The sequence below is a fragment of the Hylaeus anthracinus genome, unplaced genomic scaffold (assembly GCF_026225885.1).
Source record: "Hylaeus anthracinus isolate JK02 unplaced genomic scaffold, UHH_iyHylAnth1.0_haploid 0, whole genome shotgun sequence".
NCBI classification, from domain to species: domain Eukaryota; kingdom Metazoa; phylum Arthropoda; class Insecta; order Hymenoptera; family Colletidae; genus Hylaeus; species Hylaeus anthracinus.
This window is the reverse complement of record NW_026533254.1, coordinates 24,035,056-24,058,435: the sequence shown is the minus strand read 5'-3', so window position 1 is coordinate 24,058,435 and position 23,380 is coordinate 24,035,056. Positions and strand designations below refer to the sequence as shown.

Below are 23,380 nucleotides of genomic sequence, written 5' to 3'. Positions count from 1 at the left end.
GATCGTTCAATCTGATATAAAAAAAAAACTTTGGAGAAGCTGGAAGAGCTTCTCGAATATTTAAGAGACAATCTAGTGACCCTGACTCGTGTAACGAAATTAGTGTCCATAATTTCTTTCAAATGTCTTGACAGTGTTGGACGATATCGTGGTATAATAACGCGACGTACGAAACCTTGTGGATATGTAAATTCTTTTAGAACGCGCGCAAAGGTGGACGTTTGAACGGTTCTTGTAGAGATTGGAGGAGACAATCGCAACCATGAAGCAAGTAGAATGTCATAAATCGAAGTACATGCAGCCGCTTCCCGACGGCAGGAACTCGCCTGACGTGTATTGGAACCATCAGCAGAAGAAGAGTCAGTATCCTCCTCATGGCAGGGGTAGCAGGTGTGTAACGTTAGATTGTCTTAAAAAGGACCGTCGATTTTACTAAAATATTTCTTGGTTATTTACACGTCTGTGAATGAAATCACGACTGCTTCAGTGCACTGCGAATAAACTAGTGACGTCACAGGTGGATGACTACTAGCGCCACTAGTTTGCGTGCTCGCCGTGCGCTGAAAAGATCCCGACGCCCAGCGCTGTCCTGAACAATAAGTGGCTGATCCCGCAATACCTTGCACGGTTTCTCACGCAAAAGAATTTTATATTTTCTCAAGGAGCCCCGAAGCCCTGGCGAGCTACTCCTTTTTGACTGCTTACAAGCCACCGAGGACTCACGCGTGTTCCGGTCAAGTCTGCCCCAAGTACACGTCTTCCCACGGTCCTGACGTGTCGCGCCACGGTCCCCAGAGTCATTCCAAACTCCCCAGAGACAAGTACGCCGTTAATTTCTCGAGGAAAAATCGCTACGACGAGGATTCGGGGAACAACGAGAAACGAAATTACTTCGAGGAGGAATTGGGGAACTTCACCGAGGACGCTGAAGAAGACGTGGAGGGAGAAGCTACAGGTGAACCTGGCTTTGTGAGGGACAAACGTTGAGGGACACATTAGTCTGTTGGGTCGGAAAAGCTCGCCACGAACAGATGAGCCCATGAGTGGTAATATCTAGACCTTGCTATGACAGAGGACGAAGCAGGCGAATTCTTGGCCAAGGACTACGACGAGCAGGAGGCTGACGATGAGGTAGACGAGGAATCCGACGCGCCGCAGACCTACAGAGCCAAGAGAGGTAAGAAGGAGGCGTTGCTGAGGCTACAACGATGGAGACACTCTGAACAGCAGCAGGACCCCCGAAGACACTGCCATCAGCAGTGCGTATCGGCTCAAGGCCAAGGACATTCCTCATCTCCCAGGTCAGTATAGCGACCTAGTATACCATCAGAAATTGTCGATGCTGTTACTAGTCTGTTAGTATCCACACTTTGAAACGTCACTGTGCTTAGGTACTACCACAACGTCGCAGAGCACGACGTCTCCCCGGCCCCGTCAGAAGAAGACTTCGTCCCGACGTCCCTGAAGAGTCCTACGAGACGATCAGCCGCGGACTATCATCAGTGGACGCCTCCCTCGAGAGGCGAGTCTGATCGCTACGATGGCTTAGCAATGCCAATCCAGCCTCGACGAGCCCGCACAAAACCAGAAATGGACCGCCTGATAGAGTCCGAGTTGGGCAAACTCAAGAAGTGCAATCGCTGTGGTAGCCTGTCGAATAAGAAGAGCGAGCCTCCTAAGAACAACTGCAGGTTCGATGACCGCTCGAACTTTCCTGCCAAGGGACCAATCGGTGAGCTCTTCTATTTGCCACTGGGTTTGTGCTTGGGTTTGGGCTTGCTAGGTCTCTAGGGCGTAGGATCTTGAATTATTCAGAGCTCTGCTCTTCCTGTCACGGATTCTGTCCTGAACCTTAGGTCCTGGTTAGTCTTGTCTAGTCTTGCTAGGTCTCCAGAGTCTAGAATTCCTAGGTCTTGCATGTCTAGCCTTGCTAGGTTTTGAGAATCTAGACATCCTAGGTCCTCCTTGGCTAGCCTTCCTAGGTCCCCAGAGCCTAGACTCTTGAACCATTCAGACCTGTACTGTCCCCGTCACAGAGATCCTCTTCTCCAATGTCTAATTATCCTTGCCTAGTCTTCCTAGGTCCCCAGAATCTAGATTCTCGAACCACTCAAACCTTTACTCTTCCCGTCACAGAGATCCTGTCCCCCAGTGCTTCATTCTCATGATTCCTTCTCGTTTTCTAGGCGACGAGCCCGACATCCACGATCAGGCGTACTACGGCCGAAGCAGCCTCAGGCACTCATCGAAGGACCCTAACGACGTCTCCTCGAGCCCCTACTCGAGTAAACAGCGCAGATCGAGGGAAGTCAATTCCCCACCGATCTACGAAGTCGCCGAGCATAACCAGCTCGACCACCTCTCGAACGATTACTCGAGGTCCTCGTCGAGGTACCACAGGAAAGCTGCGGACGTGTTCCCAGAGAAGATGAAACGTTCCGTGCACACGTCCCACGATATTCCGCGCGGGACTCGTTACGAGGAATAACACCTGGATTCTCCCAAACTAGAGTCTCGAATACATCAAACCACGTCCGGCAACCTGTGATGTCGTGCAAGCGCCGAAGACCTGGAAGCATTGAAAATTCACGTGAAAGTCTTTCGTCTCTAATTCCGCTTAGGGTCCTAGGGTCCTAGTAAGGCCGTGTTTGGGCCCATTTTCATTGGAAGAACCCGACCAGTCCGAGCAGTCGATCCTAACCTCAAAAGATGCTCGTCCAGCGCGACGAGTTATCCTGCGATCTTTCGAGGTATTCCTGCGCTAGCTCGCGTGGGATGTAGTTACGAGTTTGTATCCGATCGAATGCGTTTGAAGGCACCCCTTCGTCGGGTGCGAGAACTTAGAGAGCGTCGCGACGTAGTAATACTTCTATCCGATCCTTTACCTCCTAACTGGTTGTGTAATATATATTTTTGTAACTGTCCTCGAGTAGATGTTAACTGTGCGTTGTCCGCAACCAGATTCTGCGAGAGCACCGACACCACTGTACATATAGGCGAAGCTACACTTGATTTGGGTCGAACGCGTCCTCCGCTTCTCGTCCTCGCTGTGACGACCTTCTAACCACGTTTCTTCGGCACCGACGCACAAAAATCGATTGTATATACGTAACACCACTAATGTTTCTTGTGTACACGTACGCGTACATGTTGCAAAAAAAAAAAAGGAAATAAATCTTCGAATCTATACGTGGCGAGTCAATCTTTTTCCTTCTCGTCCTTCGCACATTTACATCCTTGCTTGGGGTCGTTAACGTTGATCGAACTAAGGGATAGGTCGGATGGATGACACACATTTGATTAATAAATGATAATATATTTAACATAAGAAATGAAATATGAAATTAGATCGCGAACTCACACACAACGTCATATTCTTTCTCGCTCCGTCCTAACTCGCACACTAAGACCCATTTTCATGCACGATTTATATAAAAACAATTTCCATCGTCGTTTCACCTTTCCTGAGGACGCGTCGATTAATTTATTGAACCGAGTTTAACGGTGTAATAAATACTTTATTTTTCTTCAAACTTAGCAATCGAAAATCTCATCGAAACGTAAATGCTTCCTCCAATTGTTTCTGTCCGTTTTATTCTCGACTCGAAAAGCTTCGAGTAACCTTAATTAAAGACAAGTACCGTCGTCGGTTTTATTTTCATTATAGGTCGATCGCGGTGAAAATGGCGGCAAAGTTATTTCAGTCAAGGGTAAGGCAACGATTAAGCTCCTCGAAAACCTCCCTCTCGCGGCTTGTTTTCTTCTTCCAATTGCTAGTAATTAATTAGTAATGAGCCTCGCGCTCTTTCTGGGATTTTATTTGCCTCGCTACAAGAGGGGGCGGAGGGGGGCCGCGGGAGGCGAGTGGCGCAGGCTTTTTGCCGAGCCACAAAGGCAGAAGCTCTCAGCGGAGCTTTTGTTTAAATATTAATAACGCGCTGAAACTCTGTCGCTCTCTAGCGAGCGGAAGCCCCGAGCTTTGTACAATTAAACTTAATATCTTTATTCTATCGGACCGTCCAAAGCGGATATTATTTATTGCGGTACGAGCTGCGGCGAGGAGGGAGGCGGACGCTGCCGCCAAAAACACGATAACAATTATTTCCAGCGACGTTCCCTCCAAATTGGACTGAATTAACATTTTTCAGATTGAATATTACGACGTTTCGTACTCTTTCCTTATGACGGTGACTCCAGCCTCCATAAACGTCGAGTCCAGCATGAAGTGGACGACAATAAGCGAAACAGGTAGAACGTTGTAGTCGTTGATTTCCTGTACACGCACGCAAACGTGACACTGTCACGGAAAAATCTGACGTGGATGACGTTGGTAACTAATATTCGCTCGTTACGCGCACCCCTTTTGTCGTCCGTGATAAATTAGCCGTCGACCCATGTCAAAGGGCTACAAAGAAAGCAAACCTTCGATGGAGAATCGTACGGACTTCGCTATCACACCGTCGCGGTAGGCGATATCGATTTCTTTGATCTCACGGTACGAATCAGTTTGGATGAGTCGTGGACGTGCTCTCGTATGATTTATATTATATTGTCATATCCGATCTAGCATTGCAGTACTGGAACACAGAATGTGCGATTAGTGTTTAGACTAGACAGGAATATATTTTACTTTGCAAATATTGTGATGTGAAATTTATTTTCAATATATTTTATATTATAGTATACCGTGTGTATTTTATGCAATTAAATCTTTGCAAACGTACCTACAAAAATTGAACCTAAATAAAAATATGTTTCCACCCGCAGATATTATAACATGAACTTTATTTTCAATCTTGTTTATATCACTGCATACTGTGTGTATTTTGCACATTTAAATCTCCCATAAATGCACAAAAATGCTCGGTCCAGTGATCAGCAGCCATCGCAATCTCTGCGTAGACAATTTTCCAAGTCTTCCTCTTCCTAATCCAAATCAATTAATCGCATAAGCGTCCCCAAACCGCAGCAACGTCAGGTGGGTTCAATCCTATTAAAACGTACGTTTCGAAATAATCCGCGAAGGAAAATCTCGGGGCGCGGAGAACGCGTATGAAAATCGACGAGAGAAAAGAGCGATAGGTGATAAGCCTCGATATCTGGAGCTACACCCCATGCGCGAGATGTAAGCTCCGCCTATCGCTGGGTTACACCGGTACTTCCAAGACCCCCGTGAACCCCCCACTCCTCCGTACGAGGGGATAACCCAACCCCCAGTACCATCGTCGTTGGCATCCGCGGCATTCCAATTAGCTCGCGAATCAAAAGAGCCCCACTGCCTTTGTGGGGTCTCACCCTCCCCAGTAAACTGTCTCCATCCCTCTTCCACCCCCTCCCTCCACCCCTCTCCGCCACCATACGTTGGTCTTCTCCTTCCTCGCGTTCGTTCGGTCGTTCGTCTCTCTCTTTCCGTCGCCCACGCGTTCCCTTATCGTTCTCCTCGTCCCTCTTTTCCCTTCCGCCGTTCCCTTTTCCTCCGACCCTCCTCACCGCCCTCACTCGCCCCTCCCCCACCCCCCCTCGCCACATCGAATCTTTCCTCCGCAGTTTTAACTTCACGACACGCGTTCTGTCGTTCGCTGAATCGCGAGTAGCGTGGAATATTTCCACCGCAGCGAATCGCGACGCAGGACCCCGGGGGTCACGTGGTGTCCTCCCCCCCCCCCCCGTTGATTACTCTTTTTTTCTCGGAAAGCATGGTCTCCATTTTCGGTGTTTCGCGTTCTCGTTGCGTCGAAGAGATCGCGTTAGGATTCTTTAGCGAACCCGTAGGTAGTGGGAACGAAAAATAAGAGGCACTCTCGGGAGATTCGAACCCCCACGATCCTGGGATTGAAAGTCGATCGTTTTTCCTACACGACCAGTCCTGCGATTCGTTTTCGAATGCTACGAAACATGTTTTGACAGTAACGAAAGGTGGAGATTGATATCGCAGATCCTCCGGTGTCTAATTATTCTCGTCTGGTCTTTGCTAGGTCTTCGCAGCTTAGACTCTTGAACCATTCGATGTCAATAAATCGATGGGTCGTTCTTTCGAAAGGGGACGAGTTGGAGGAGCTCGCCATTTTTCGATCCATCTGAGTAAATAATTAAATATCCTGTTTTGCTCGACTCCCCTCCAGAAAATATAATGTCTAGCCTTGCACAGGACCTAAAAACTAACCAAAGGACCTGCTCGATGTCCTCGCGGCGTCACTCGAAACCGGGATACCTATGCAGACGAGGCCCCCCGGGAGGTAATTGAAATCGGAGGAAACCGCTCGTGACGTTTTACCTCCTGCTTGGCCGCGACGAAGCGGAACACAAATTTTATTACGGGCGCGCCTCTATCCACTTCGTTAGATACCACTTTGTTTATCATTCGCGGATATTAAAATCGTCGACGTGGCGCACCGGTTCGCCCCGCCCCCTCCCCTCACTCCCTCTCTCTAGCGTACACGTATATACACGTCGACATCCGATTCCCCGGTGAATCCGGCGACCGTGTTTTTCGGGTGGTCGTAAGCACGATGGAACTCCCGTTTTCGAGATTAAAATCCAACGTTAAGAATTCCACGTTCGAGCGAGCCGATGACCGTATCGAGCTTTTCGCCCCCCCCCCCCCCCTCCACCATCCCGCCGTCGCCCTTGTCCGCCAGCCAAAGGTTTTTTATTACTTTCCGCGGGCCGTTTATGAAATTACGGCGCGAATTTTTTCGCTAATTGCCAGAGCGTCCTCCGGACGCGGCCGATTGGAACGTTGGAAATTGATGTAACCCGCTCCCGCGAAATTATGTCAAAGCATACGAGCGGAAACGGGTTATTGAAATGTTTGTTTTTTTTTTAGAGGGCGGCGAGGGGCGAGAGGGTAGCTACAGAGCGCGGACGGATAAAATTAAACGAATCACTCGATTAATTCGACCTTTCAACGATCTAGATTTTTTGATTTTAGTTCTTGTTGAGTTCTTGTTGAGGTTTTCTCGATGTTGTTCCAGGAAGGGTCGGGTGTACGAGTGTAATAAGTGTGACTATGTATTTAGGGCTTATGAAAATATGGGCATACGGTGAGAATGTGCACGAATGCAAAAATATATAAAAATAACTGTCAGAAAGTGACTTTTTTTTTTTTAACCGATTTCGGAAAGGAGAAGGTGTATATTCGACAGGTATATATTTTTATTATCATAACCAATTTGTCTGAAAAACTATCATCCTAAACGAACAAAAGATATTCTTCGAAGATCATCTGATGTTTACATTCGTGACTCTTTACTACTCTCTACTAGAGAGAAATAATTCTTGTACAACTATAATTATAATTATAACCTAAGAATAATCACGTTTGAATTTGCCATTTCAGTAGCTATAAGACTAGAATTTGTTTGTCAGTCATATGCTCCCCTCTGAATCAAACATTTTCTTCTGAAGGCATATCTTCGTATCATTAAAAGCAACAGAGATATTTTAGGTAAAAGTTTTAGGTGACTAAATTTCCAGCTAAATTTTGCATAAACATCTGCAGGTAATAAGGATCACGTTCTGTGATATTACGAATTTTTCAAGGACCGAATAATCGCAGCAATGCGTAGATGGCCACGCAGAATATGTCGGCACGATCAAAGAGCATTCCTTTGCCCGGAACACGGTGGAAAGCCCCGGTCGGATTCATATCGAACGATGACTGAACCCGTAATTGGCATAAGCAAACGGTGGAATATTCGAGAAGAATGGAAGTCTGCAAATCTCTGCTCTTCGATAACAGAAAACACCGAGGAATGATGATGACAGTGGTCGAGGGGAAAAATGATATTTTAGTGATACTTTAGGTTAGGTGATCTAAACATGTATTAACCCTTTGCACTCGAGAGATGACTCTCAGTCGTCATTAGGTTTCACGCAGCGAATCTATCAGCAATAATGTTTCTTTAGGTTTAATTTCTTTGGAACTCGAAGTGACCTGATTCTCAAATCTCGAATCTGGCAGATACTAGAAAAAAGGCCTCGAGTGCAAAGGGTTAATATTTGATTGGTCGACGTCAATGCAGCATGGATTTGAAACTGCGTTCTAACATTATTATTTGTTTATATTGAGTTGCCCGGAAAGTTCGTGCCTATTTTTAAGAAAAATTCAAAGGCATATTTGAATTTTGATGTATATTTATTGAATTATATATGTACCATTTTGTTCCACAACTTTTCCATATTTTAAGGAATGTATATATGTTATTTGTTTTCAGCCATTCCGACATATTCAGACCTGTGCCGTCTACTAGAAATCGGCATGGACTTTCCAGACAGCCCAATAATTTGCAGTGTGATTTGAAGATAAGCGATTTCCATATAATATAAACTCTTCAAAAATCACAAATTTTTGTTTGGAGATTCTCGATAAAAAGATTTTTCCAAGTGTATCGATTTCCATGCGAAGGAAACAGAAAATCTAGAGGCTCGTGGACGTTGGTCCAATTAACGTTGTCGACGCGATAACGAGTGAGCCCACCATTTAATTTATCGTACGATGAAACGACTGTTCGCAACAAATCGCAATATTCTTCCGAGATTCGTTTGTCTCGCGTCACCGAACAGCATGACCGATGCCTCCGTTATTAAGGGGTCGAGAAAGCATACAAATATTTTCGTTGCGATTAGTCGCGCGCAATGTGGAACGTCCGACTGCACCTGCATCTCTGAAACCGACACCATACATCATAACTTCGATCACGGGCCCGCCACTGCCGGAGGAAGAGCTTCAATAACGGTGCAATCTCATTCAGACGGTGGTTAGCGTTGGGTAGAAACGAACACCCGTTACGAATTCATTCGAACAAGCGCCGAACTATGACTCGAGGTTAGTCTTATTCTTTACGTCGAATCCTACAATTCTCAAGACTTGAATTATGTAACAGTTGTCGAAATATTAACTCTCCTCTTGAAATATTAACAATTGTAATAAAATAATTTTTGGATAAAGAATATAACCGGCTTCGAAAAAATATTAAAATTGCACTAAAAAGTATGAAATAATTTCTATTTCATTTATATTAAATGATATTCAATAATATATTACATTTCTATTTCCTTTATATTAAATTGATATAAAATTGATCCTCTTAACGCTACTAAATCGAATAAAAAATGTTCTTTTCCTTACAGGGCAACCAAACTCTTATTTATATATTTCATTAATTTAAGGTTGAATTAATGATAAATTCTTGATCGTTAAATCGGTCGACGACTGTCACTGATAGCGACCACGAATATACATGTCGTAAAAAGCATAACCGCTTCGCAGGAGCCGAATAGAAGGGGGGAAGGGGGCTGCACGCAGAGGGGTTGCGTATAGCTCGCATTCATAACATCAGACGGGGTAATAAAAGTCAGCACCCCCTTTCCTCCCCCGCTCTTTCCATTTCGTCTCCCACCATCGCCTCGAGAATAGGAGGGGTCGCAGAGGCACGTAGGTGAGTCAAAAAGCGACAAGGGAGGGACGATGCGGGTCATATTATTCTGTAACGTCGACGGATTTTTCTCATAAACGTCTATGCACATATTTTTTTTTCATACGAGCTCGAAATTACTGTATGAAGAAGAAACGAGTGCTAATTGGTAAGTAAAAGATTCGGGCTGTTCCTAATTTCTTCTCTGTTTGTTTAAACTATTGGAAATGGGGTATAATGAAACAATGAGATTCTAATTTTATTAATTAAAAGTTCTAGCTGTATGAAGCGCAATTTTATCTGTTTAGGCTCTGGGAAACTATAGGAAGGTTCCTTAATGGCACTTGAGAGGGCAGGCCATATCCAAAACTTTCTCTTTTCTTGTTTTGCAGTGACAGGTGTATATACATACGCATATTCTCAGTACATTTATTTTTGTAGTAAAATAAAAGATTGAACTGTAATAAATATTCCAACACAGATAATACACTAAAACAGATATTCAGGTGGTCCATGCATTTGGTCCACTCTGTACATAACAGTCTATAAAATAGAAACTATAAAGAGTTTTCGATTTTCTTTAGTATAATGTTATTCGCCATAAAATTCTCCATAATTTGCTGTCTCATTTAATCACCTGTGCCTATTTTGTAGCCTCCTGTTTTCCTCTACTTCCACGAAACGTTTCAAAATTTTCTGAATGTTTTCAGTGCACTGTACACGACACGCGTAATCTGCATCTGCACCTGGCGATCAACACGTCAACGAGTCAAATAAGCATCAGGAATTTCAAGGCGGATTCATTAAACGTGTCTCTTTCGAAGGGTTGCAGGTTCAAAGATCGAGCTTGCACGTTCCCCGTGGCCGATTAAAGGGAAGAACGATCGTATCTTCGGCAGTCACTTTGTCCCCCCGACCGATGTAATCCCCTTGTAAACTACCGCGTCCCCCATGTCGCCAAGGGTCAAGTGTTTCCAGCCACTTGAACGCACAGCAAGGGGGAAATAGGGTCCCGGACCGAAAGAATCGCAACTATTTCATTTCAGGGGCAGATTAGACGGATTAGCGACCGACGACACGACGAAACGCTATTTAGAACTGTCAGTTACGCAACTGCATTCCGCAGGGGATGCTGGAGAATATTATTTTTTGGAAATCGTCCACCCCCGATGCCGTAGAAACGTTTATGCTTGGTCCATGGGGGGCTTTACGCCCCTCGTGACACCCCCCCCCCCATTGTTATCGTTTTCATGTTGCGTCAGTTGGATGCTTGACTTCAATATTTATGTGTATTTTTGTTTATCTCAATCCTGAATTTAAGGCCCCCCCTCATTATTTTTAATAGCGATGATGATATGTTTCGTTTTTAACGGAATACCCTGTATATAAATTAACGAATTGAGTTATTTTATGGAAATCATCCATCTCGCTGCAAAAATATTTATGCTTGGTCCAAGGGGGGTTTTATACCCTTGTGACTCTCTCCCTCTCTCTCTCACTGTTATCGTTATCATATTGTGATATCTGGTTGCTCGATTTCAATATTTATGTGTATTCTTATTGTTTGAATACTACATTTAAAGTAAAAATAAAAATTGACCAGTTTGTAGAAGGGAACCCCTCTCATTATATAAAATCACGAATACCTTGTGTATAATATCACGAAGTGGGGAATTAACTTTAAATGTTTATGTTAATTAAGTAGCTCGAAATTTTCAGGTGGACATGAAACGTTTGAGGATCGTGCACGGTATCAATATTCGCATCATGCGCGTTAATTAAGTACCCCTTTGAGCACGTAATATCTTTATCTGTGCTGGAACCTTTCGTTTCGGACAAAGGGTTTAAGCCGAAAATCCGATTCGGATGTTTAATTTAGAGTAACTTTGTGTCCCAGCCCTGCTACAAATACATCCAACCAAAGAAGAATATCCAGATAATGAATAACGATTTTAACGAGAGAGAAACAATTTATACACGCTTATACCGAAGGACGGAGTACTGTTAACAAGCAATCCGTCCATTGAAACGGAAACTATTTTGCTTTTTTATCGATACATTTCATTTTTCAAACAGATACATTTCAGATTAAAAGTTGAGTAATTAAAATTTTAGATTGTTACCTTTTGTCTGCAGTCGTCAGGTTCTTTTTCCGCGTTGTACGCTCCTGAGATTGAAGTGCATAGGAATAGAAAAGGACGCGATCACATGGTGACAGGAAAAACTGAATAAAATTCTGTCCGTCATTCTTAAATGAACAATCGATTGACCAGGCTTCAATATTTTTGAAATCTTTAACTTCCGTCCAAAATTGGTTATTAATAATTGTATATTTCTTGATTTTCCTGATTTTCAGTTAACACATACGTACAGAGTACCGAAACTGTGAGTAAGTGAACTCGCGGGAAACTGTTACATGTTCGAAGAAGAAATTTGGACTACCATTTTTTGAAGTGAAATAAAATTGTAAACTTTAAGTAATTCCGGAGATTTTATATTTTGTATGAAATTGGCATTCCTTTAACGTATATTTAGATTGGTTTCGATACTGTCATTGCTTTTTATTAAGTATTTCATTTTAGAAATTGATAAATGCGTACCGCTGTCACGTTCAAACTATTCAAACTGTCCGCGCAAAGCATGCTGGGTAAAATATTGCAAAAACTTCCATTCCCGATCGGTGGCTGGAAGCGTCTAGATCGATTCTGCGATTGAAGATGAATTATTCAATTAATTTTTTTACTTTCTTCGCTGCGATGCGTCTAAATTGTACTACAACCTTCAAGAAATAATTATTGTTACTCCGTATGTGCTGTCCATCTGTATTTTAAAGGTAAGATACGCTTAAATATGTGTTCTCGACACACAGCCGAATCAGTTAGAAGCGCATAGAATGTTAAAGTAGCTTATAACGATTTTCTGCATAATGATTCAATCATTTTTCACTTTCTCTATGAAGCAAACAATTCTTTAATTTGCAGTGACTAACAGTTACCTTCAATTAATCTTTTTTTTAGCATATACTGGATGTAGCGTTTGAATCCACGCTGTGGTGGAACATTGCCTTGAATGTCGAACGATTGAATTTCTACGACTTGTCTATGATTGGTGAGTTGCATTTGTTATTTTCATTGTCTTTTAAACAAAAGTAAAACAAGTTCGTAAATAGCGAAGTATAAAATGGACATATATTCTGAATATTTTGTGACGTACAAAAGTTCACATTCCATGGCAGTTCTGTTAAATTATTTTGTCTAAATATAATGTATATCACTACTAAGCAACATGTTCGTTGAATATAAACTTCAATTTTTGAGAAAATTGCTTGATTTTGTAAAGATGGCGCATTGAAGTAACATTTGTTCGTTCTCAAATCATCTCGAGTCATTCAAGTAAAACCTTTCATTAAATGTTAAATTACAAAAGAAACTACAAACCATTAATTTATGCTATTAATATGCATAATTGGAATTGTTACGACGCATTTGATGTAATGTAGAAACTTATACATTAACATAGCAAATTTCGTGGATGGCTTAAGCATGTGCATAGCATTATAAACATTATATTTTCCAGTCATATTGTGGAAACTTACTACTCAATTCACTAACTGCATATTTAAAACATTTTTGACATTAAAATAATCATTTATCGTGTTTCCGAAATATCAGAGAAACTTTTAATGATAGATTTTTCACGACAGCTATTAAAAGTAATTTTAAAAACTTTGCAGACATTTTAAATATTGTACACTTACAATAAAATATGAACATTTAATTATTTATACAATATTATGAATAGAACAATACTTTTTATTGGAACAGAAATTATATGTTACAAATGGCTAACTTTATTTAATCTTTATAAAAAATATAAAGCTATTTTGGTGAAAAAATCTGTTATTATAAGTTTCTGCAATTGGTTCAAAGTCGCATATATAATATAATTGAAAAATCACAGTTCTCTTATTAACTAAATTGTGACCTGCTTCCGTGTATGCTCTTATCCAGAGTTCAGACTTTAGTATTTCAAATCATGAGTTCCTCTTTTCTTGGAAGCAGATCACATATTTAATAATCCTATATACCTTGACTGTGCATTATGCATTCCGCATTATGCAGTTAATCAATTACATCTGATCAGGGAATTTATTTCCCTTATATTATCGATAACTAAACATAAGATTCAGTTATCCAACTATTAAAGAAGCAATTATGTAAAAAATTTCTATCATAATTTAAATATTGACATTTTTATGTATCCATGTTAAACATAACAAAAATTACATTAACTTTAACCTAAAGCAATAAGGGAAAATTTCAATTTCTATATTTGTCTTTAGAAAGCAAAATGATTCTTATTGAAATATTTATCGCAATAAATAAATTGCTTCTTTCGAACAATAAGACTAGCTGGAATTTCAAAACCTGTATTCTAGTTTCTCATTAGATATAAGTACAGGACTCTCGAAAAGTCTGAGGCAGACTAAATGTTCCATTAGTATAAAAAATGAATACGTATAAATATAATATGTACGACTATGTTTCAATATTATAGCATATAATGTTAATACTTTTTAAATATTCCATACGCGCGTTATCGATCTTTGGTAACTTTTAGTTATCAACATTCAGTCGCTTTACCAGCGTGGCGATGCTTGTGGTAAACTTTGTTGAGTTAGTAACGACGGTCCACTGAAAAATAATGTTAAGTATTTTATGAAAAATAACAAAGACAGCATTAACAATTTAAATTTCATTTTACATACCTCCACGCGATAAGAGGTGTTAGCCTTTCGGTTAGTCTTTGGTAATTTCTTTCTAATTCTCGTTGGTAATCACGCTGATCCGGACCAATTAGATTTTTGTTTCTTCTCAATGCGTCGAGACACTTTTTCGAAAAATCTTTAAAACATAAACGCAACTTGTGTTGCAATTTCGTAGGCTGTGCATTTTGTTCGCGTAATCCAGAAAGAAACACAACTGCAACTTCTGCAGGGCCTTGGTTAACCGTTGTCCCAATGCAACCTTGCAATACCATTTGCAACATTTTCGCATCTGGCGGTTCTTGAGCTGTGGCTGCAGCAACCTATACAAAATTTAAGCGAATAGTTTAAAAGAATATTAACAAAATTTTAATTTAAATCTTCTAATTTATACGTACCTCTGCAGTTTTCTTTTGTATGTCTTCTATAGCAACTTCGATTGGACTCAAAACTATTTGCTTCCTAGCAACTACACGAATTCTTGTTTTCAAGTATGGGAAATGTGTAGCTACCGTTAGAATTGTTTTACGCTTGCACTGCTCTCTCAATTCTCCGTGAGCCTTACCACCAGGTGTAAAAGGTGTCGCATACACGAATCGTTCTGAGAATAATTCATAGCGATGACAATAATATAATAATTAAAGTTATTAAAATTGATACTCACTGATATTAAAATTTCTATGAAAAATAGTTGGTCTGTGCCTAAGTTCGTGTGGCTCAAAGTATGGTTCTACGTAAGTGATTTGAACGTAGGCTTTATCTGGTTCTAGTTTGCTGGGGTCTACGGGATTGGAATCTTTTATTATCACGATATTCTCCGTGCCAAATCTTTCAGCGTAAAAGTTTTCTAGCCTAGAAAATATTTCTGGCAATTTCGTTAAAGTGGGTTCCTTGTAAACGAATTCTTCGCCAGCTAGATCTCCAAATCTTCCTCCGTAAAAACCTACTCTGAAGTATGTACCGAATACTCGTTTTCCTGCTAGTTGTTCTACACGTGTGTATGCCTCGTGAAGTTTACTGTAAATAAAAGTTAGAACATAGATACCAACCATAGTTTGAGAAACACGATTTTAGGAGGATTTTATATACAGTACCCATGAATGTTAGCTAATTTTTTGTAATCATGCGCGGCTTCTGCTATTGGAAGTAATACTCTGTACACATCAGGAATGGCTTCATACATGCCAGCCGCGTGGAAGGAACTAGCAGCGTGTTCCAATAAACCTGCTAGTCCACTTTCTGAGAAATCGGGCCCTAAACACAGGCCTTCCTCTCTTCTGGCTAACACGTCGTCTCCAACAGCACTTTCCTCTAAAGCATTTGGCGTAACAGGACACAGAGCTACAGCACCTACTGGTCGACCACCACCTCCTGGTTCCAATAGGTGTAGATACTCTGCTACCAAAGCTGCACTGTGTACCAGACACATAGCAGCTTCCGTGTGATTCTTTCTTTCCATATGCTGTTGAGCCATATTTGCCAGCCACGTGAGTCTGAGATCTGGTGATCCTTGGTAGCCTTTCGCGATTCTATAGAATTTATTTTAGTACAGCTTAGGTTTTATATTTTATATTTATATTTTACGTTTATCAAATAAATGACACACCTGTACATAAGATCTAGGAGCATTTCAGGATCCTCTTGGAATTCTTTCATTTTAACGGTATCGGACAGTATCATATGTAGATTGAACAAAAGATCCTTTACTTGCTCTGGAAAACTCGTGTCTGCCAATTCTGTGTCTCTCTCAGCGTACACCAGTACAGTCTTCAGCGCTCTCCTAAGTGCTCCTTCGCTAGGTGCTCTTCCCCTTCCAACAAGAGCTGATAAAGACGTCGTTACTTGCATCTTAACTCGCGCGAAGTTCTAGAATCGTCACGTTGTGTATTTAGATAATATATTTAACAAATCAAACAAGAAGGTATTCTCGAAGCACTTACATTACCAATTTCGAAATTTTGACGCATCAGCAAATAAAGGCTGGCTGCAGCATGGCTGCGAACAGCACTCAAAGGAGAGCTGCACCTAGTGAGTAGCGTTAGGCACAGATCTCCACATCTTTCGCTTTCCTCATCGAACAGAGCACTGTGATACTTGAATACCAAAGCTCTTTGTGTATTGAACATATGTTGCAATACAGATGTGCTTTGATTTCTAGCTAATGCCCTTAACAGCACTTTTAATACTGCTCCTACGACTGCACCTATATAATTTTAAGAACAATTTATTACTTAGTCTATCGTGGAGAGACTTTACTTTTGCTTACCTCCACCGCCATCAGCCTGAACAACTGTTTCCAAAGCGTCTAAAACCACAAGAGACGCTTCAGCTGCTAAGGCACCTTCTATATGAGCATCTTGCTCCACAGCTCTCCCTTCTGATTGCTCGCAAGACCTTTGAAAACAGAAATCAGTAGTAAACTCCTATCGATGGAGTCTTCGCAAACTCGTGACAATACCTGTAAGGCATTTGGTCTTTCCGCCACCTCAACTTGTCTCCAGTCAGTCTTTCCTTCCTGCGAAGCATCATTTCGCTCCTGGCACTTCCTTGACCTAGAATAACATCTTCCAATCTGGATCTGATGTCGCTGGTGGCAGCAGCTTGCGGTGGAAGTCTTTTCAACGCTTTCTTGCCCTTGTACTCGAAAGCTGCTGTGGCAATATTTAGAACTTGAAGAAGGCACAATATACGCCTGGAACTCAACTCTGAACACCATTGCACCAACGCTGACTGTTCCAGTCCCTTGAGCACCCACAGAACGCACATGAGAAGATGTCGCGTGGCTTCTGAACTTAAGGAAACTCTGCACTGGGTGCCTGCAGTGTCTGCAGATACTCCGCCAGCTATAGCTAGAGCCACGGATTGCGTGATGGACGCGGATTCGTCGGGGTACACGCTCTTATCTTTGGAATCCCAATGGTACAATTGAGGCAAAGCATCCATTATGATGTTCAGAAGTGGCAAATACAGAGCAGCGACTCGAGCTCTGGCTGCAGGATCGGAGTATCTCGAATCTACGTCGTGGTACGCCATCAGGTGTCTAACCGTTCCAATGGCCTTATTCTGAAGCATGGGATTCGGTATTTCCAACGTGTTGGACAGGTCCGACAACACGATTCCTACTAAAAAGTGTTGCTGTCTGAATTCCTGGCTGAGTTCGGAAAATCTGGCGCGATCGCCAGGGACGAGAGTAGATATCAAACTGCCCGAGCTGCCTGTGGACGGACTAGGGGACGCTGGAGCTGATCCCGACGTGTATCCAGTCCCGAAAGGAAGATTCAAAGCCACATAGTGCTCGTGAGAACACACCGTTCGCACAAGGTCCAACTTCAACGCAAAAAGGCCAGCTGAATCAGGAATATGCATGGACGCATCCGATAGAGAGCAACACGCAGCACGAATGAGCGACAAAACGAAGCCCCTATCCATTATCGACAGCAAATCTGAGAGGAAGTTACCAAGACTGGATATCAAATTATTGGGCACCCTGTTCTCTTTTCCACATCGCGACACCACTTCCGAAGTTAGCGCTGCCGTAAGGGTCGCTACGTCGTCGCAGAACTGAGGAGAGAACCTCGATTTTCTGGGAGCATCCAGCATCCCTAATTCCGCCAGTGTCACGACCATGGATCGAACGATCAGTTCCAAGAAAAACCACGAATAGGTGACCGCGAGGTCGCGTGCTTGGCCCGTGGACACAACCCAATGCAAGGCGAGTTCTTCGTGAAGAAGCCTCCTCGACGATTGACTGTTTATAGAAGGCGATTCCTGACGCATCGACGCAGTACGATCCAGACCCCGGGAATGCATTTCCATCTCCAAGTCTTCCAGAGGTAGATCAGGATTGCTTTGAGCTCGCGCGATGCCTGGAGTGTTCGCCATTCTCGGCAAAGAGCACTGATATGCCACGTATGTGGCCAAGAGAGCGTGCCTTCCGTGCGCGTCTAATTGACCATCCGGTAGATTGGTAATATTTCGTACCAGCAGGCCTATTGCTTCGAAAACGGTTGCCGCCACGTTGAGTGGCTGAGATGGTAATATTGGAGGACGTACTAGAAGCGATATTAACTGATCCAGTAGCTGAGGCAGCGATCGCACCAAAGCCGAATGCGATGCTCTTGCCAATTCCAAGAGTGCAGATTTAAGCTCGGATTCCATTCCTGCTTCGCCGATACGAGGAGGTACTTGGCCGGTTTCCAAGTAACCGCACAGCGATAAAAATCTGTAATTCGATTTCAATTTAGCACGGGGGGGGTTCTATTTTGGCTATTTTTGTTAAATATCCGGTGAAACTTATGAGTCGCCATACCTGTCGATATATTTGTCCTGGGGATGAACACTGGATACTGGTTCTAAAATTACTGTGAAGACTCCTCTGTGGGCATCGACCCATCTCGTACCTGGCAAAAGCACGTCAGGTGCGATATAAGAATAATTCGCTGGGGGTGGATCTAGCATCGCTGGAAGACTGAATTCGCCAGATTGTAGGTGTCCATCTCTCAGTAGTGGCAACCACTGAACATATTAAATTAAATGCTTAGGTAGTTACGATAGGTTCCTGCAATAAACAACGTAATTATTCTTACCGTGTACGCCACAGCAGTTTCGACGTTCGGTTGCTCTGCCTTCTTTTGGCAACTGATGTGATAGAATGTAAACAACAAATGGTGTTTCGCACTTAAATCAGCTGGAAGACGAATTTTCACCTCGTCGTAGAAATTCGGATTTTTATTATGATACGAGACGGAAGTGAAGCACTCGTGGGTCATTTCCGGACAGGACGATCTTCCGAAAATGGCTGTAAGGGCGTCAGCTTCTTGTTCGCCACCCATCAGCTGCATTCTCACAGCGATATTTCGTGCAGAACCGGTTCTGGAGCTGAAATTTGCTTCCTGAAACATATTGTCGACATCAGCAATTGATTTTAATTAACGCAAAGCGATCGTTGGTAATTTACCTTAGGGTAAATGTAAAGTAGATTGCGATACGTTAAATCTGGTGACACAATTTCGCTAGGGAATTCGAGTATTTCTTTAACTGGTCGACTTTTCTCGTCTGGATAGGGCACCAGTCTTCTGAGGTCAGGATCCAGGCATCTAGGTAGCTCTTCAGGTCTGGGACTAAGGTCTAGTTTCAATATACCTGGTAGGCACTTCAGTCGTTTCAGGTTGGAACCTGGTCTTCTTAGCTCAACTAAGAGTTTATAAAGGTCTTCGTCCCTCAGCCGTTCGCTTTCTTGTTTGAAGAAACTCGAAACAGTCAATGTGATAGGTCTGAAAGTGTCGAGGCAATTAGCAAAGTCATCTGGAGACCAACTGCGCCTTTTATCAGAGCTCCGTCTTTCGAGGGAACCTCTTCGAGTCGGAGGTTCAACTTTTTTACGCCACTGTTCAAGTCCTCCCGACTTTCTGTCTAACGAACCAGCACTTCCAGTGCTATCCGTGTCTCCACCACCTCCTATCACGCCAGAAAGGTGGATGGCAGTCCACGCAAGCGGCATTCTATACCTACCTAAGCGTTCGCATGCAGCTGCAGCAGCAGCTCTTACCTATTTCGAAGAAATTTTTTATTTGAACACAGTCAAACTTAATCAAACCGACTCAATTATTAGTAAAACTCGCGTTTACCTTGTCTTTATTTTTATCCTCGCGTACGTACGGTTCTGCGCATTCCGAGATATCGCCTTGCAATACTTTTTCAAGTCTAACGACTAAGAACAAATCCGGACTCGGTTTACTGATACTCATTATACAACTTCTTGCCAAAGTACTAGCATCACTGTATGCGATATGACCACCGAGCATTCTTTTCAAACCTTCCGAGTTCATGTCCACGTAAAAGTTTTCGGAGACCTGCGATTTTCCAGTTCAGTTAGAAAATGTGTGTTCGCTTATTTTTCAGAACGAAAGTTAGATCAAATACCTTCTTCTTCTCCCTAGCATCATACAATGCCAGGCTTGCAAAAATTGGTTCAACTTCCAGTTCCAATTTCAGTTGAAGACATTTCACGAGTATTTTGTGAGCAAATGGGTCTGTAGGTTCTGGTGCAGCACCAATTTCTTGCCACTCGTCGTCAGGTGAAGCTGGAGGTGCATAAAGTGGAAATAATGCTTCCTGAAATTAATATCGACACAGCAAATTATCAAAATTTTATTGCATTGTTATATTCGACACATACTTGACGATCTTCCGAGCGCTTTTGCTCGTTCATCTGGTCGATAGTTTCAGGGCAGACACGATCCAACAAGCTTGGAAGAAGAGGGTCGTGTTGTGAATGCCTTAAATCTAAACTTGCCCAAGATCCTCTTGGTGTATCACCACAATTCGATAAATCCTCCTCTTCATTTGGTGAACCAGAGCCATTTGTGTCCTCTTGATCCACCTGTTTTACATATAGGCATATTTAACTCGAGAATTAATTATTTGATTAATATGACTTGTTTCAAGCACCTCAAAATCTTGTCTTGGAGTATCTTGCAACAATCTGTCCCTTGCAATAGGAGACACTCTACGCTTGTATTTTCTGTGTACCACTACCCAATCCGAAGTAAAACTTTCAATACACCTTCTAACATAAGGAGATACTGTGTCCCTGAAAATGAACAACAGTTGTCAATTAAGACCCTAAGTGATGCTAGTTTTGTGGGTATTTTGAAATTATTCTTACAGAGACTCATAGGGCACAATTGGTTCTTCGGTTCGAATCTTCCTTTTCACAACAGTAAGTTCAACATCTGCTGGTGGGAAATCTAGTATTGATTTCAGAGGATCACGATCAAGGGCTGTCTGATGTTGACCCAGGAACTCTTCGTAGTCCAAAGGTTCTAGTACTTCGCATAATGACATCTTGGAAAAGTAAATATATGATTAATATAGATAGCTTGGGCATCATTGGTGTTGCTGATGACATACCGTAGAAGAAAAACCTGAGAAAGTACTGCCACTCTTTGATAAATCACGAGAATATGAGGTAGAAGTAGCAATTTGTCGTCTTACATCAGCTGCATGCTGTTTACTCAATTTTTGAGTAAAAGCTCGCTGCATGGATGACATTATAAATGCCGGGGTAAAATACTCCTTGGATGAAATCCTAGACATTTCGTGAACGCAAAAACGAAAAATTAAACAAGTTAAATAACGTAATAGATAAGTGTAACATGATTTTCACGACTGTAATTGAGATCGTCTCATTGATTTCTATTCAAATTGGTTTCCATATATTTTTCACTCGTAGAACTTTACACTGTTTAATTGAGACCATTATTGAAACAATTGCATGCACACTTTTACGATGTTCAGTTAAGCATGTAATTAACGTAAATTTAATAAAGACTAACGTGCAGGAGTGAAATGTTATACGTACGTGACTTTATGTTTACTAAACGTCCATTATGTAAAAATTACGAACACGTTCGAGTCAATATTTTAATATTTTGACAGTTCTTGTCATAAACTTTTGTTGCTCAAGGGCTATGCCTTCAGGAAGCCAAAATTTCCATTAACGTTAGAGTAGTATAGTGTAGAGGGGAAACATTTGGGATTGGATGATAGCAGCCTCTCTGATAACTACCGCTACCTTACGACAGGATTACGTACTACGTTCTCGCATTGATTAAATTTCATTCGCTATAACTGTCGATTCTTATTTAATTTTTAAGTATTTCTAAATCAGATCGAACACGACGAAAATGAATATTTATTGTTTTAGAAAGTCAGGTTTCGAATTGTTTACAAGTTATTACAATCCAAGTACCTTTGAGGTATCGACGTTGCTGAGCATGGCGCAGCTAGTTACAAACGGTTTGAGTTTTTCCCCTAGTCGGTATACACTGGGTGACGAAATAAAACGGGATTCAGATGAGTAATTAGTACATTTTAACTTCGATATTATTTATAGACTCATTTTGCGTAGCGTGTACGTTTAGAAATTCTTATTTCTCATTAATAATATATGAATTAATTTTTACATATATCTATACTTCCGAGAAATCGATACACCCGTTATAGTTCATCTTCGAAGCCCTACGACTCTTCTAACGTGTCGAACTGTCGAACAAACAATTGAATTTTCCACATTGGAACCATACATTCTGTGTATACATATGTTTGCTCGAGAGGGTGCAACGTGCTTTTTAAAGTTTCGTAAGGCTTTGTTTACACACCCTGACGACGGAACTGAGTCGTTCAACTCAAGACTTCCTTGTCGCTTCTATGTTCGATGAAACGAATACATTTTAAATTAACAAGGAAGACTCGTATTAATATAATTAAGAAAACCATATCGTTACTTCAAACCTACGAAACGAAGTTCCATCTATTTTTAATTCGTTAGAAGAAGGACGGTCCAAGCTCTTTCGTGACGCTAGCAGCTGTCTACTTTGTAATATCAAAGTTGTTGCTTCTGCCCTGCGGGACGGACACTTGTCGATGCGCCACGTCGCTTGGCAGCGAAATTCCTTCGAACGGCGAGCTTGTACCTGTCTCTGAAGCTAGCTGGCATGTCGCTAAGGTAGCAGGTGGCCATGTCATCGCGAGGGGAGGGAAAAAGAATCCCGCCGCTCTCGTGTTTGCCAGAAGCGAGTTCACAAAGGAGCACGATCTTTCCTTCCACCCGTATGTGCTCTTCCCCCAAACGAGCCCCACGAGCGAAACTTTCCATTCTACGGGTAATTTCGCATTCCTCCTCGAATTTATTCCTCGAAATCGGTGTCCCGAACACCCTGGAACTCGGAACGAGCCATGAAAAAACTTTCAGCGATTTTGCCCGCAATACCGTGTAAGTTTTCCATTCGAGCTGCTCTCGTGAAACGGGGATGGCAAGTACTGGCAAGTACTCGTCTCACGAGTATGATACGGAGTGTATTCGATGGACGTTTGATGGCTAGGGGGATTCTTTGAACTATTCTGATAATAAGAACTTCCGTATGACGTCTCTATTTCGTTAGGACTTCTGAAACTTTTTTTTTTTTACATGGAGAATGCATTTATGGCCCCAACTCTTGAAAGGAGGGGTAAGTGTGGGACTCACCCCTCAGAAGGAGGGGAATTCGTAAATACTAAAACTCCCCAGTGGCCGGCCTCGGCGCTTTGGGGAGAGACACCGGGATCTGCTTCGAATACTACCGGTACTCCTCCCGCGTCCCCTCCACCATGCGATGGCGGAGTGCCGTCTCCAGTGGGGAGCCACCGGACCGCGGTT

General features: G+C 42.3%; 2 protein-coding genes and 1 long non-coding RNA gene across 5 annotated transcripts in view; 2 read left to right on the top strand and 1 right to left on the bottom strand.

Annotated features, from left to right (window-relative positions):
* Positions 1 to 262: 262 nt before the first annotated feature.
* On the top strand, positions 263 to 2,823 carry LOC128895505 (uncharacterized). Its single transcript, XM_054158157.1, has 5 exons — positions 263 to 390; positions 663 to 955; positions 1,073 to 1,301; positions 1,392 to 1,732; positions 2,187 to 2,823. The coding sequence occupies exons 1-5, from the start codon at positions 263 to 265 to the stop codon at positions 2,486 to 2,488; spliced, it is 1,293 nt and encodes a 430-aa protein (XP_054014132.1). The 3' UTR covers positions 2,489 to 2,823.
* Positions 2,824 to 11,807: 8,984 nt separating this feature from the next.
* LOC128890373 (uncharacterized) overlaps positions 11,808 to 23,380 on the top strand; it is a 190,584-nt gene continuing 179,011 nt past the window's right edge. For 2 of the 3 annotated variants that reach the window (XR_008460609.1, XR_008460610.1), the window contains exon 1: positions 11,808 to 12,524. This is a non-coding gene — a long non-coding RNA (uncharacterized LOC128890373). The remainder of the gene's footprint in view (positions 12,525 to 23,380) is intronic. The other variant, XR_008460611.1, reaches the window with a different exon arrangement.
* LOC128890303 (dedicator of cytokinesis protein 7) lies at positions 12,518 to 21,685 on the bottom strand. Its single transcript, XM_054148671.1, has 19 exons — positions 21,545 to 21,685; positions 21,094 to 21,271; positions 20,849 to 21,027; positions 20,632 to 20,773; positions 20,360 to 20,563; positions 20,104 to 20,295; positions 19,809 to 20,033; positions 19,139 to 19,729; positions 18,768 to 19,073; positions 18,491 to 18,696; positions 16,640 to 18,403; positions 16,448 to 16,575; positions 16,122 to 16,384; positions 15,788 to 16,047; positions 15,276 to 15,710; positions 14,846 to 15,198; positions 14,580 to 14,782; positions 14,185 to 14,504; positions 12,518 to 14,110 (listed from the first exon to the last, which is right to left on the bottom strand). Exons 2-19 carry the CDS (start codon positions 21,232 to 21,234, stop codon positions 14,056 to 14,058), a joined length of 5,967 nt encoding a protein of 1,988 aa, XP_054004646.1. The 5' UTR covers positions 21,235 to 21,271; positions 21,545 to 21,685; the 3' UTR covers positions 12,518 to 14,055.